Source organism: Coregonus clupeaformis, chromosome 8, assembly GCF_020615455.1.
Source record: "Coregonus clupeaformis isolate EN_2021a chromosome 8, ASM2061545v1, whole genome shotgun sequence".
Taxonomy (NCBI): domain Eukaryota; kingdom Metazoa; phylum Chordata; class Actinopteri; order Salmoniformes; family Salmonidae; genus Coregonus; species Coregonus clupeaformis.
The window spans coordinates 60,360,269-60,374,833 of NC_059199.1; the positions used below are offsets into that span (position 1 = coordinate 60,360,269).

A 14,565-nucleotide genomic window follows, 5' to 3' on the forward strand; every position below is an offset into this window, starting at 1 on the left:
ACCAAGTCCATATTATGGCAAGAACAGCTCAAATAAGCAAAGAGAAAAGACAGTCCATCATTACCTTCAGACATGAATGCCAAGAGTGTGCAAAAGCTGTCATCAAGGCAAAGGATGGCTACTTTGAAGAATCTAAAATCTATTTTGATTTGTTTATCACTTTTTGGTTACTACATGATTCCATATGTGCTATTTCATAGTTGATGTCTTCACTATTATTCTACAATGTAGAAAATAGAAGAAAATAATAATAACACTTGAATGAGTAGGTGTCCAAACTTTTGACTGGTGCTGTATATGTCTGTAGGGACAATCTGTGCTTTCAGACGAGAACAGTTCATTAAGAGAAGTCCGCTATGGGGAGTGATGTGTGTGGGATGTTGTTTTGCCTGTCAGTGCAAGTGTCGGACAGACCAGAAAGGCAGGCTTTTGAGAAGGGGTTTGTCCGTTCTTTAGGCTACAGAATTCTCCCCTACAGGAAGTGTCTGAATGGAAACAGGCTTACTTCCTTTGATCAACTCTATACCAAGAGCAGGTAATTCCTTTCTCTCATCACTGACCAGGGGTCAATTACACAGCAGGTTCTCTATGAGCAGTCCAGTCAACAAGGTCAAGAAAACAAAGTCTGTCTCCAAAATGGCTGCTGAGCTGCATTCCATAGAGCCCACTGGGCTCTAAACTAGTTATTTATAACTGTAAAAAACGACCACATTGGGACCATGAGTCTGGCTCCAAAATGGCCAAACTCAAAACCCCCAGAATGGCCGCTGAGTTTCCATTTCACTCAATTACAGAGCAGGTCGTCTAGTGGAAGCCGGTCCAGATCGTAGGAGAACAGGTCGCTGATGCCTTCGTCTTCCCCCAGGCTGAGCAGGTAGTCATCCCCCCCGGGGGAGAGGGGGAGGGAGGGGGAGAGGGTAATGAAGGGCTCCTGGTCGACGTCCTGGAGGGGGAGGAGGGAGGAGAGGGAGGAGGGCAGGGGGGAGACAGGAGTGACCGTCACCGCTGAGCATGCTGGGAGCCTGGACATGGCATTGGATAAACTGTTACTGGAGTCACCGGCGGAGTTATTACCCTCTGGTGAGAGAGCAAGAGGGAGAAAAACAGAGTGAGTGAAAGAAAGAAGTAGTTCACCCAAATAACCAACCCACCACAGAATTAGGTCTCAAGGTTTAGCTCACCCATAGAGATAGATAGAGAGGACTCTAGGACTCTGTTTAAGCATGGGCAGCACCATTGAGGACTTTGATCATTTTGAAGTAGTCAACTGGGCGCGACTTCAAATGGGTTTTAAGGAAAGATCACATGATTCCAGCCAGGTGAACAGGAGGGATCAGCCAAATAATTATACTTGTCAGCAAACACTCCATAGCTGTAGGCGGAAGTACACCGTGGCTTTATACCTGCTCAAAAACTACAGGTGGCAGTACGCACCCTTTCAGTTTGTTTGCCAACTCATAAGTATTGGAAGAAGAAAACGGACTACTTCAAAATGGAGATGGCCTCAATGGTGCTGCCCGTGCCCACAGACGTCATAACGGGACAGATACAATGACGCGATGTCTATCTGAGTCTATGGGCTCACCTTGTGACACCTTGAGGAAGGAGGAGGAGTTTCCATTGACATACGATGAAGATGAGGGGGGATGTCCATTTCCGTTCAGCGTCGAGTTGTTTTTCAGCGGGGAGGAGGGGGCGTGATCATCAGAGCACAGGAAGACTTCTATTGGACCCTGGGTGCTGCTCAAGTGGACCTGGAGACTCTGATAGGTCAATCAATAAATTAATCAACCAATTATACACTACATGACCAAAGGTATGTGGACACCTGCACGTCGAAAATCTCATTCCAAAATCATGCGCATTAATATGGAGTTGGTCCCCTCCTTTGCTGCTATAACAGCCTCCACTCTTCTGGGAAGGCTTTCCACTAGATGTTGGAACATTTCTGCGTGGACTTGCTTCCATTCAGCCACAATAGCATTAGTGAGGTCGGCACTGATGTTGGCCGATTAGGCCTGGCTCGCAGTCGACGTGCCAATTCATCCCAAAGGTGTTCGATGGGGTTGAGGTCAGGGCTCTGTGCAGGCCAGTCAAGTTGTTCCACATCGATCTCGACAAACCATTTCTGTATGGACCTCGCTTTGTGCACGGGGGCATTGTCATTCTGAAACAGGAAAGGGCCTTCCCCAAACGGTTGCCACAAAGTTGGAAGCACAGAATCATCTAGAATTTCTACTGCCAATGTTTCTCTATGCAGATTGCATGGCTGTGTGATCGATTTAATACACCTGTCAGCAACGGATGCGGCTGAAATAGAATCCACTAATTTGAAAGGCTGTCCACATGCACTATATATATACAAAAGTATGTCAAATGAGCCAATCAATAACTGTCTGCAGAATCAGCCAATCAATAACTGTCTGCAGGGACTCGACACTAGAGGAAGTGTGACCACGATCACAGTTTGGTCTCTATTTACATTTACATTTTAGTCATTTAGCAGACGCTCTTATCCAGAGCGACTTACAGGAGCAATTAGGGTTAAGTGCCTTGCTCAAGGGCACATTAACGTCATTTAGCAGACGCTCTTAGCCAGAGCGACTCACAAATTGGTGCGTTCACCCTATAGCCAGTGGGATAACCACTTTACAATTGGGGGGGTAGAAGGATTCCTTTATCCTATCCCAGGTATTCCTTAAAGAGGTGGGGTTTCAAATGTCTCCGGAAGGTGGTGAGTGACTCCGCTGTCCTGGCGTCGTGAGGGAGCTTGTTCCACCATTGGGGTGCCAGAGCAGCGAACAGTTTTGACTGGGCTGAGCGGGAACTATGCTTCCCGCAGAGGAAGGGAGCCAGCAGGCCAGAGGTGGATGAGCGCAATGCCCTCGTTTGGGTGTAGGGACTGATCAGAGCCTGAAGGTACAGAGGTGCCGTTCCCCTCACTGCTCCATAGGCAAGCACCATGGTCTTGTAGCGGATGCGAGCTTCAACTGGAAGCCAGTGGAGTGTGCGGAGGAGGGGGGTGACGTGAGAGAACTTGGGAAGGTTGAACACCAGACGGGCTGCGGCATTCTGGATGAGTTGTAGGGGTTTAATGGCACAGGCAGGGAGGCCAGCCAACAGCGAGTTGCAGTAGTCCAGACGGGAGATGACAAGTGCCTGGATTAGGACCTGTGCCGCTTCCTGTGTAAGGCAGGGTCGTACTCTCCGAATGTTGTAGAGCATGAACCTGCAGGAGCGGGTCACCGCCTTGATGTTGGCGGAGAACGACAGGGTGTTGTCCAGGGTCACGCCTAGGCTCTTCGCACTCTGGGAGGAGGACACAGCGGAGTTGTCAACCGTGATGGCGAGATCATGGAACGGGCAGTCCTTCCCCGGGAGGAAGAGGCTTTATGGGGTGTGTGTGTGTGTGTGTCTGTGTGTGTGTGTGTGTGTGTGTGTGTGGTGTGTTTGTGTGTGTGTGTGTGGTGTGTGTGTGTGTGTGTGTGTGTGTGTGTGTGTGTGTGGGTGGGTGGGTGTGTGTGGGTGTGGGTGTGTGTGGGTGGGTGGGTGTGTGTGTGTGTGGGTGGGTGGGTGGGTGTGTGTGGGTGGGTGTGTGTCTGTGTGTGTGGTGTGTGTGTGTGTGGTGTGGGTGTGGGTGTGGATGTGTGTGTGTGTGTGTGTGGTGTGTGTGTGGGTGGGTGGGTGGGTGTGTGTGTGTGTACCTCAGCAGGGTCTGGCACCTCCAGTCTGGTTTCAGCAGGGGCTTTGACCATGATGACTGTCTGGTCATTCAGACTAGGAATCCTTTTCACGTCATCATACGATATGTACGCAAACGTACCCAGAGGTTAAGGAAAGAGTAGTCACACACTCTGGACAAGAACACACACAGGACAAAAACACACTTAAAACACAAGTGTGCTGAGAAATAAATAAATAAACTGTAAACGCAAACCGATTCACACACAGGACAAGAGCACACACACACACACACACACACACACACAGGACAAGAGCACACACACACACACACACACACACCATTACATCCACACAGCAGGGTTGTAAAGGAAGGCTATTTCCTTGTGGGTGTGTCTTCAGTCATCTGTTGGACGATGAGTGTGCAGGAGTGTATGAGTTCATCCAGTCTCTTCTCCTCTTGGGTCAACTCCAGCAGCTCTTTACCCACAGACCCAGGGGTCTGGACACTGGCCACTCCCTCTGGAGACAGGCTACAGCCCCTGCACAGAGAACGGCACGTTTAAACACACAGGAGGAGAGCACAGGAGGAGAACACATGTTTAAACACACAGGAGGAGAACACATGTTTAAACACACACGAGAGAACACATGTTTAAACACACACGAGAGAACACATTTAACACTCAAATGGGAGAGAACACACATTCCACGCACACATTCTTTCACACACGTTACACCCGTCGCACTGCCGTGCCGACTCCAATCTTAACGGCTCGGATATTGTCCTTTACAGCACGGTTCCAGCAACTATGGTGCATTTCTAACCAGACCAGTGCAATACAACTTGGTCGTACACAGACCCCCCCCCACTCACATCCACTGGATGTTATTCTTGGACTTCTTCTTGATGAGATGCACCCCCTCCAGTACGTTGGTGATGTCATAGAGGCGTCTCTTCTGGACCTTGAGGGACTCCGCAGCCCGGTTGAGATCCACCACCCCATCACTGGACTGGCCCAGCAGCTGGAGAAACTTCTGGGTCAGGAGTCCTAGAGAGGTGTCATACCTGGTCTTCTCTAACGGGGAGGGAGGAGCTGGAGGGAGGGGAAAGGAGACGGGTTAGTTAACAGACAGGAGCTGGAGGGAGGGGAAAGGAGATGGGTTAGTTAACAGACAGGAGCTGGGGGGGGAGATGGGTTAGTTAACAGATAGGAGCTGGGGGGGGTTAGTTAACAGACAGGAGCTGGAGGGAGGGGGAGAGGAGATGGGTTAGTTAACAGACAGGAGCTGGAGGGAGGGGAGAGGAGATGGGTTAGTTAACAGACAGGATCTGGAGGGAGGGGAGAGGAGATGGGTTAGTTAACAGACAGGAGCTGGAGGGAGGGGAGAGGAGATGGGTTAGTTAACAGACAGGAGCTGGAGGGAGGGGGAGAGGAGATGGGTTAGTTAACAGACAGGAGCTGGAGGGAGGGGAGAGGAGATGGGTTAGTTAACAGACAGGAGCTGAAGGGAGGGGGAGAGGAGATGGGTTAGTTAACAGACAGGAGCTGGAGGGAGGGGACAGGAGCTGGAGAGAGGGGAGAGGAGATGGGTTAGTTAACAGACAGGAGCAGGAGGGAGGGGAGAGGAGATGGGTTAGTTAACAGACAGGAGCTGGAGGGAGAGGGGATGTGTTAGTTAACAGACAGGAGATGGATGGAGGGGAGAGGTGATGGGTTAGTTAACAGACAGGAGCTGGAGGGAGGGGAGATGGGATGGGTTAGTTAACAGACAGGAGCTGGAGGGAGAGGAGATGGGTTAGTTAACAGACAGGATATGAGGGAGAGGCAATGGGTTAGTTAACACAGGGTTTCCCAAACTCGGTCCTGGCCCCCCCCTCCCCGGGTGCACGTTTTGGTTTTTGCCCTAGCACTACACAGCCTCTTCAAATAACCAACTCATCATCAAGCTTTGATTATTGTAGTGTTAGGACAAAAACCAAAACATGCACCCAGGGAGGCCCCAGGACCAAGCTTGGTAAACCCTGTGTTAACAGAGTTAGTGGATGGTTTCAGTAGACTACTAGAGTTAGTGGAGGGTTTCAGTAGACTACTAGAGTTAGTGGAGGGTTTCAGTAGACTACTAGAGTTAGTGGAGGGTTTCAGTAGACTACTAGAGTTAGTGGAGGGTTTCAGTAGACTACTAGAGTTAGTGGAGGGTTTCAGTAGACTACTAGAGTTAGTGGAGGGTTTCAGTAGACTAGAGTTAGTGGAGGGTTTCAGTAGACTAGAGTTAGTGGAGGGTTTCAGTAGACTACTAGAGTTAGTGGAGGGTTTCAGTAGACTACTAGAGTTAGTGGAGGGTTTCAGTAGACTACTAGAGTTAGTGGAGGGTTTCAGTAGACTACCAGAGTTAGTGGAGGGTTTCAGTAGACTACCAGAGTTAGTGGAGGGTTTCAGTAGACTACTAGAGTTAGTGGAGGGTTTCAGTAGACTACTAGAGTTAGTGGAGGGTTTCAGTAGACTACTAGAGTTAGTGGACAGTTTCAGTAGACTACTAAAGTTAGTTAGTGGAGGGTTTCAGTAGACTACTAGAGTTAGTTAGTGGAGGGTTTCAGTAGACTACCAGAGTTAGTGGAGGGTTTCAGTAGACTACTAGAGTTAGTGGAGGGTTTCAGTAGACTACTAGAGTTAGTGGAGGGTTTCAGTAGACTACTAGAGTTAGTGGAGGGTTTCAGTAGACTACTAGAGTTAGTGGAGGGTTTCAGTAGACTACTAGAGTTAGTGGAGGGTTTCAGTAGGCTACTAGAGTTAGTGGAGGGTTTCAGTAGACTACTAGAGTTAGTGGAGGGTTTCAGTAGACTACTAGAGTTAGTGGAGGGTTTCAGTAGACTAGAGTTAGTGGAGGGTTTCAGTAGACTACTAGAGTTAGTGGAGGGTTTCAGTAGACTACTGGAGTTAGTGGAGGGTTTCAGTAGACTACTGGAGTTAGTGGAGGGTTTCAGTAGACTAGAGTTAGTGGAGGATTTCAGTAGGCCCAAATGAGAGGGGGCTACTAGAGTTAGTGGAGGGTTTCAGTAGACTAGAGTTAGTGGAGGGTTTCAGTAAGCCCAAATGAGAGGGGGCTACTGGAGTTAGTGGAGGGTTTCAGTAGACTAGAGTTAGTGGAGGGTTTCAGTAGACTACTAGAGTTAGTGGAGGGTTTCAGTAAGCCCAAATGAGAGGGGGCTACTGGAGTTAGTGGAGGGTTTCAGTAGACTAGAGTTAGTGGAGGGTTTCAGTAGACTACTAGAGTTAGTGGAGGGTTTCAGTAAGCCCAAATGAGAGGGGGCTACTGGAGTTAGTGGAGGGTTTCAGTAGACTAGAGTTAGTGGAGGGTTTCAGTAAGCCCAAATGAGAGGGGGCTACTGGAGTTAGTGGAGGGTTTCAGTAGACTAGAGTTAGTGGAGGATTTCAGTAGGCCCAAATGAGAGGGGGCTACTAGAGTTAGTGGAGGGTTTCAGTAGACTAGAGTTAGTGGAGGGTTTCAGTAAGCCCAAATGAGAGGGGGCTACTGGAGTTAGTGGAGGGTTTCAGTAGACTAGAGTTAGTGGAGGGTTTCAGTAGACTACTAGAGTTAGTGGAGGGTTTCAGTAGACTACTAGAGTTAGTGGAGGGTTTCAGTAGACTACTAGAGTTAGTGGAGGGTTTCAGTAGACTACTAGAGTTAGTTAGTGGAGGGTTTCAGTAGACTACTAGAGTTAGTTAGTGGAGGGTTTCAGTAGGTCCAAATGAGAGGGGTCTACTAGAGTTAGTGGAGGGTTTCAGTCGGCCCAAATGAGAGGGGGCTACTGGAGTTAGTGGAGGGTTTCAGTAGACTAGAGTTAGTGGAGGGTTTCAGTAGACTAGAGTTAGTGAAGGGTTTCAGTCGGCCCAAATGAGAGGGGGCTACTAGAGTTAGTGGAGGGTTTCAGTAGACTACTAGAGTTAGTGGAGGGTTTCAGTAGACTACTAGAGTTAGTGGAGGGTTTCAGTAAGCCCAAATGAGAGGGGGCTACTGGAGTTAGTGGAGGGTTTCAGTAGACTAGAGTTAGTGGAGGATTTCAGTAGGCCCAAATGAGAGGGGGCTACTAGAGTTAGTGGAGGGTTTCAGTAGACTAGAGTTAGTGGAGGGTTTCAGTAAGCCCAAATGAGAGGGGGCTACTGGAGTTAGTGGAGGGTTTCAGTAGACTAGAGTTAGTGGAGGGTTTCAGTAGACTACTAGAGTTAGTGGAGGGTTTCAGTAGACTAGAGTTCGTGGAGGGTTTCAGTAAGCCCAAATGAGAGGGGGCGACTGGAGTTAGTGGAGGGTTTCAGTAGACTAGAGTTAGTGGAGGGTTTCAGTAGACTAGAGTTAGTGGAGGGTTTCAGTAGACTACTAGAGTTAGTGGAGGGTTTCAGTAGACTACTAGAGTTAGTGGAGGGTTTCAGTAGACTACTAGAGTTAGTGGAGGGTTTCAGTAAGCCCAAATGAGAGGGGGCTACTGGAGTTAGTGGAGGGTTTCAGTAGACTAGAGTTAGTGGAGGGTTTCAGTAGACTACTAGAGTTAGTGGAGGGTTTCAGTAAGCCCAAATGAGAGGGGGCTACTGGAGTTAGTGGAGGGTTTCAGTAGACTAGAGTTAGTGGAGGGTTTCAGTAGACTACTAGAGTTAGTGGAGGGTTTCAGTAGACTACTAGAGTTAGTGGAGGGTTTCAGTAGACTACTAGAGTTAGTGGAGGGTTTCAGTAGACTACCAGAGTTAGTGGAGGGTTTCAGTAGACTACTAGAGTTAGTGGAGGGTTTCAGTAGACTACTAGAGTTAGTGGAGGGTTTCAGTAGACTACTAGAGTTAGTGGAGGGTTTCAGTAGACTACTAGAGTTAGTGGAGGGTTTCAGTAGACTACTAGAGTTAGTGGAGGGTTTCAGTAGACTACTAGAGTCAGTGGAGGGTTTCAGTAGACTAGAGTTAGTGGAGGGTTTCAGTAGGCCCAAATGAGAGGGGGCTACTAGAGATTATTGAGATAAGAGAGGTGGTTGTTTTTTCTACTAAACTGAGCTAAATGCACAGTTAGTCTAGCCTCATATACCAGACTGATTACCGCTGCACTATCAGTTAGCGAACCATTCATGTAAGCTCGCGAGGTTACTGTAAGTCGTCCTGGATAAGCAATGCTGAGCTGTAATTCACTCTGGATAACAGTTTCTGCTTGATGACAAAAATGTAACATCACTTAGCATGGTAACTAAACTACCCCCATACTGTCCCCCCTCCCCCAGTGAGTCTTACTCTTGGTTCTTCTGAGGGAGTGTGTGGTGGTTCTCTTAGTTCTGGGTTTACTGATAGTCTCACTGGTGTACTGGTCCCGTTCTTCCAGCTCCAACCGACGCTTCGCCTGAGACAGAAGAGTTATACAAAGTTGAAAATCTGGATCACTTCAGATGGAAAATAACCAGTCCTCAAGGGTCAAAGCACACATCGTCTTCCTGAAGTTTGCCTAGGCAGAGACCTGTAAATAGTTTACATTTAAAATATTTGGAAAGTGGGTTTTTTTTGTCTTCCGTTTTTTTTTAAATCACTATATCTTGTGGTCTTGACTCTGAGTTGCAGGATAGTGATGCAAAGTTATGGCTTGACAGCTAGCTGTTTGGATTTAAATAATGCAGGTTTTTGTTCAATTTGTTTGGAAGTATTACACCAAGACTGCATGCTGTGTCCAGAGAAAGTTCAGGGACTGTTCAGGGAATGCGCCTAACCACTGCGGAGTTGTGGTGGCTTTTCCCACTCTTTTCAGCAGCCGTGGCATCACCCAGGAAGGGGCTACATTCCTGTCAATGGAGGACCAGTAGCAGAGGAGCGGCTCCAACGGAGTGACTGATCATTCAGAGAAGCGGCTCCAATGGAGTGACTGGCCATTCAGAGAAGCGGCTCCAATGGAGTGACTGGCCATTCAGAGAAGCGGCTCCAATGGAGTGACTGGCCATTCAGAGGAGCGGCTCCAATGGAGTGACTGACCATTCAGAGAAGCGGCTCCAATGGAGTGACTGACCATTCAGAGAAGCGGCTCCAATGGAGTGACTGACCATTCAGAGAAGCGGCTCCAATGGAGTGACTGACCATTCAGAGAAGCGGCTCCAATGGAGTGACTGACCATTCAGAGAAGCGGCTCCAATGGAGTGACTGACCATTCAGAGGAGCGGCTCCAATGGAGTGACTGACCATTCAGAGGAGCGGCTCCAATGGAGTGACTGGCCATTCAGAGAAGCGGCTCCAATGGAGTGACTGGCCATTCAGAGAAGCGGCTCCAATGGAGTGACTGACCATTCAGAGAAGCGGCTCCAATGGAGTGACTGGCCATTCAGAGGAGCGGCTCCAATGGAGTGACTGGCCATTCAGAGAAGCGGCTCCAATGGAGTGACTGGCCATTCAGAGAAGCGGCTCCAATGGAGTGACTGGCCATTCAGAGAAGCGGCTCCAATGGAGTGACTGATCATTCAGAGAAGCGGCTCCAATGGAGTGACTGATCATTCAGAGAAGCGGCTCCAATGGAGTGACTGGCCATTCAGAGAAGCGGCTCCAATGGAGTGACTGGCCATTCAGAGAAGCGGCTCCAATGGAGTGACTGGCCATTCAGAGAAGCGGCTCCAATGGAGTGACTGGCCATTCAGAGAAGCGGGTGTTGTGGGCTGTTGAAGAGAGCCTGTTGTTTCAGGCTGTCTTTGTTTTTCCTTGGCTGTCCCATCGATTCCCCCTCCACTTCCTTTCCAGCCCAAACGGCCTCAACTAGCTAGCTAGCTGTTTAGCTTGCTAGCACATTCAATCATTTTTTGAAAACAATTAGCAAGCTAGTTAGCTACCATGTGTTCTTGTCAAACTGTCAACAAGACATGCCTAATAAGTCTAAAAAAAACACTTGAGGGCCAATAAAATCACATGCCCAGGAATCAAATTAGGTGATTTGAAGTGTAGCTTGAAATACGATGATCCCACCACCTGAGACAATGACTACGTTCACATGCATACAGTATTCCAGATAGTAGCTCATATCCCACTTAAGGTCTTATTCAGGATAAGCTGTTTACATGCACCTTTGATATCCCGCTCATGAGTATCCCTGTTCCATGAATAAACAGAATATTCCTCATTTAAGTTCACATGGGTTAAATGGAATATTAACTGAAATATGGACACTGACTGTAGGCTTATAACCTCTCACATGTAGCATAATATCATATGCACTTGTGCAGTATTATGCAGTGAAATTATACAACAAATGTTTAATTGTTTCGGGAACAGAAGCGGAGAAATTTGATTTCTTTCAGCATCTCGAGAAAATGTGAAGGCGCTTGTAATGTGTTATATTTGACACTTACGCAAGCAGACAGTATTTCAAACACAAAATATGCACCCAAGACGAACTGAAGTCTTTGTGTTTCTCAGCTTTTAATTTCATTAAAACCGGTCAAACTGATGACATTTGGACATTTTGCACAGGACCAATCTTTTTGTTTTGGAGTTATTGTGTTTCTCCCCGGTCCCTAATAGAAACAGAGAACTTTACCAGTGTTAAATACACTGAACAAAAATATCAACACAACATGTAAAGTGTTGGTCCCATGTTTCCTGAGCTGATATAAAACAAATCCCAAATGTTCCAGTCGCACAAAAAGCGCATCTCTCAAATGTCGTGCACAAATTTGTTTACATCGCTGTTAGTGAGCATTTCTCCGGAAGCCAAGATAACCCATCCACCTGACAGATGTGCCATATCAAGAAGCTGATTAAACAGCACGATCATTACAGGTGCACCTTGTGCTGTGGACAATAAAAGGCCACTTTAAAATGTGCAGTTTTGTCACAACGCAATGCCAGTGACAGTTTAAGTTTTGAGGGAGCATACAATTGGCATGCTGACTGCAGGAATGTCCACCAGAGCCGTTGCCAGAGAATTTAATGTTCACTTAGATTTAGATTCACTTCTCTACCATAAGCTGTCTCCAATGTTGTTTTAGAGAATTTGGCAGTACATCCAACCGGCCTCACAACCGCAGACCACGTGTAACCGCACTAGCATAGGACCTCCAGATCTGGCTTCTTCACCTGCGGGATCGTCGGGGGGGTATTTATGTCTGTAATAAAGCCCTTTTGTGTGGATAAAACTCTTTCTGATTGGCTGGGCCTGGCTGCCAAGTGGGTGGGCCTATGCCCTGCCAGGCCCACCCATAGCTGCACCCCTGCCCAGTCATGTCAAATCCATAAATTAGGGCCTAATTCATTCATTTCAATTGACTGATTTCCTTATATGAACTGTAACTCAGTAAAACGGTTGCGTTTATATTTTTGTTCAGTATAGATTACTAATGCATTAATTCTATCCGTGTAAGACATTCTGTTGAGCACTACTTTATTTAGTCTCACGGGGCAACAAGTTATGACAGAAGAGAAGCCGCATGTATCTATAGTTGACAAACAAACGGCCTACCAAATGTTGGAAATTATAAGCAGAAAATTGTCTAAATTAGGGATGAAAGTAGCTACTAAATTCATTACGGTAGACTAAATTCATTACGGTTGACTAAATTCATTACGGTAGACTAAATTCATTACGGTAGACTAAATTCATTACGGTAGAATAAATTCATTACGGTAGACTAAATTCATTATGGTGGATCGAACTGTGTGGGTAGCCTACTTTTTGAAATGATTTGTTTGACAATCAGATGAAAACATCACAACACCCATGATTTGCTAAACTGAGCCTGCGCAGAAAGCGAAAAAACGAGAGGTTTACATGCCACAGTATCCAGTCTTAGATCAGCATTTCGCAGGCATCTTATCCAGGTTTCTCATAAACGGGATAGGATGCTTATACGCGTCAACTGAGAAACATAATACTTGAGTATCCCGAATAATACCAGGATACTGGTGTGCATGTAAACATGGACACAGTTAAACCTAGTGGTCATATTTACCTCATAAGGAGAAAAGCTGGCAGGTCTATAGAGCATTATTGGCTATAGCACCTCTCCATCCACATTGATGATTTGTTTCCTTTACATAGGTACATTGGTTGTCATGAATGTTGCAAGTTGCTTGATTCTTTGAACTGTGGTCAAGTATGTTTCGGTTGGAGTCAGTCACCTACCCACCTCAATGCGTTTGCATAAATTAATTTTTCAGTGCGAGTTCACAACTCAAAAATGGGCTGTTTGTGGCATGTAGCTTGCATGTGCATGCTTCCAAGATATCAAACTTTCAGAATATCACAACAAATCTGAAATGTGTTAAGACTTCTTCATGGTATGACTCCATGTTGGCTAGCAAATAATAGCTATCTAGCTACGTCACAGACGTGGAAGATAGTTCGTGTACTTTCCGTTTTATGACAACGAGGGGACTATGGTAAATAATTTAAGTTTGATCCCACAAGCGCTCTTTTGAGCACCTGGACCGAAGGATTACAAAATGGGGGAAACACAACCAACAAGCTGAGTAAGAAGCTTGCGTCCCACAGGATAACATTGGGAGTAGATTCACCCCATCCCCCTCCAAGCGTCGTTTACGGCCTAGCTTCTTTCTGGTGGTTTAAAAAAAAAACATATTCCCTTGCTTTAGCTAGCCCATGGTCATTTACTAGCTAGGTACCATAAATAAAGACACGTTTTTGTTTGCCGATTTCTTTTATTTTTTTATGATTGATTGGGGGTTATTCTTACGATATCATTTCTGCAGGTCAAAACTTTAGTAATATGCCTGCTGCTGGATATCGAAAAACAACGAGGTGGATTGATTTAAAGTGTCGTTAGCGTGTCAAACAAGCCCATACTTATCTAGCTAGCTGTGTTGGCTATCCAACCATCGCGTGTATACTTACTCTCTAGGGATCTAAACCTAACGTTAGCTAGCTAGGGCTCTTCGATAACCCTTATACATCCACTGTCAAAAGGGACATCTCATGTGGGAAAAGTTACAAGTGCTGCATCACAAAAACATAACTAACGTTAAAAAACTACATGCAGAAAGAGTCAACGTGTGACATGTGCAATAAAACAGTACTGTATTAAGCTAAAAAGCTAGCACTGTAAGTTATACTACTAACGTTAGTTAGCAATAGTAGCTAAATAGCTAACGTTACTCAAATCGCTAGGATTAGTCACTAGCTAGTTCTCACTAGTTAGCGAACCTAATGCACAGTTGTTTGCTAACTGGTCACCTTGCATTAATGTGACTGCATTTAATATTGTATGCCAAAAGAGCCATCGCGTTATGAATTACCGGGGGTCTTCCGAGGGCTGGTCGCGGTCCTGTCCCGTTTGTAGACACCCCGATGGGTGTAGTGTAAAGCTGACTCACGGTCGGGTCTACGACACCGACATTGTTAGTCTGGTTCGGGCAGGGCGGAGGTGTTAAGATCTGATAATATGTCGCATTGCTGTACCGGGTCAGAACCGTTTGTTTTTGGTCCATGGAGGAGCCCCCGACCCCTGAAATTAGGACTTTTTCTGGGACACCCCCCTTTCTCATCTTAAGGCTTGAATGTCCGTTTGTCCCTCCGCTACTTTGGACCACTTTTTCTCAAAGTCCTCCTCGGCTCGACACAAAATAATCAGGGATATCGTTACACTAATATCTTACATGCCCGTTTGTTCAAATTGTATAAATGATATGTTTCTAAAACGTGAAGATGCAACGGATTTCATTAAGTGGCGAGATCCGTTCTGCTTAAAAAATGGCTCCAGGAAGCTGACAATGAATCAGGGGATGCAGTTTACGCGCGAAGGGCCCTCCCGCGAAACTCAGATTTCCCGGGAATTATTTAAACGAGATTTGCATATGGAATGCTATTGGTCACCATCGTAGCAGTCTCCCTATACGTAATTGCGTCGGCGTGTTTGACCAATGGGTG

General features: G+C 46.7%; 1 protein-coding gene across 1 annotated transcript; it reads right to left on the reverse strand.

Moving 5' to 3' along the window:
* Positions 1–223: 223 nt before the first annotated feature.
* Positions 224–14,426, reverse strand: LOC121559233 (transcription factor E2F3). The gene is made up of 7 exons (XM_041872521.2): positions 13,935–14,426; positions 8,949–9,054; positions 4,559–4,778; positions 4,062–4,223; positions 3,705–3,819; positions 1,586–1,763; positions 224–1,077 (listed from the first exon to the last, which is right to left on the reverse strand). Exons 1-7 carry the CDS (start codon positions 14,181–14,183, stop codon positions 785–787), a joined length of 1,323 nt encoding a protein of 440 aa, XP_041728455.1. The 5' UTR covers positions 14,184–14,426; the 3' UTR covers positions 224–784.
* Positions 14,427–14,565: the final 139 nt, after the last annotated feature.

What these genes read in the sequence shown, in the direction of transcription:
- LOC121559233 (XM_041872521.2), bottom strand. Translation starts at nt 14,183, where the DNA reads ATGAGAAAGGGGGGTGTCCCAGAAAAAGTCCTAATTTCAGGGGTCGGG. An exon ending in CTCCCTCAGAAGAACCAAGA is followed by an intron (nt 4,779 to 8,948) that starts GTAAGACTCACT and finishes CCCTCCCTCCAG; the next exon opens with CTCCTCCCTCCCCGTTAGAG. An exon ending in CTTCCTCAAGGTGTCACAAG is followed by an intron (nt 1,078 to 1,585) that starts GTGAGCCCATAG and finishes CTCTCTCACCAG; the next exon opens with AGGGTAATAACTCCGCCGGT.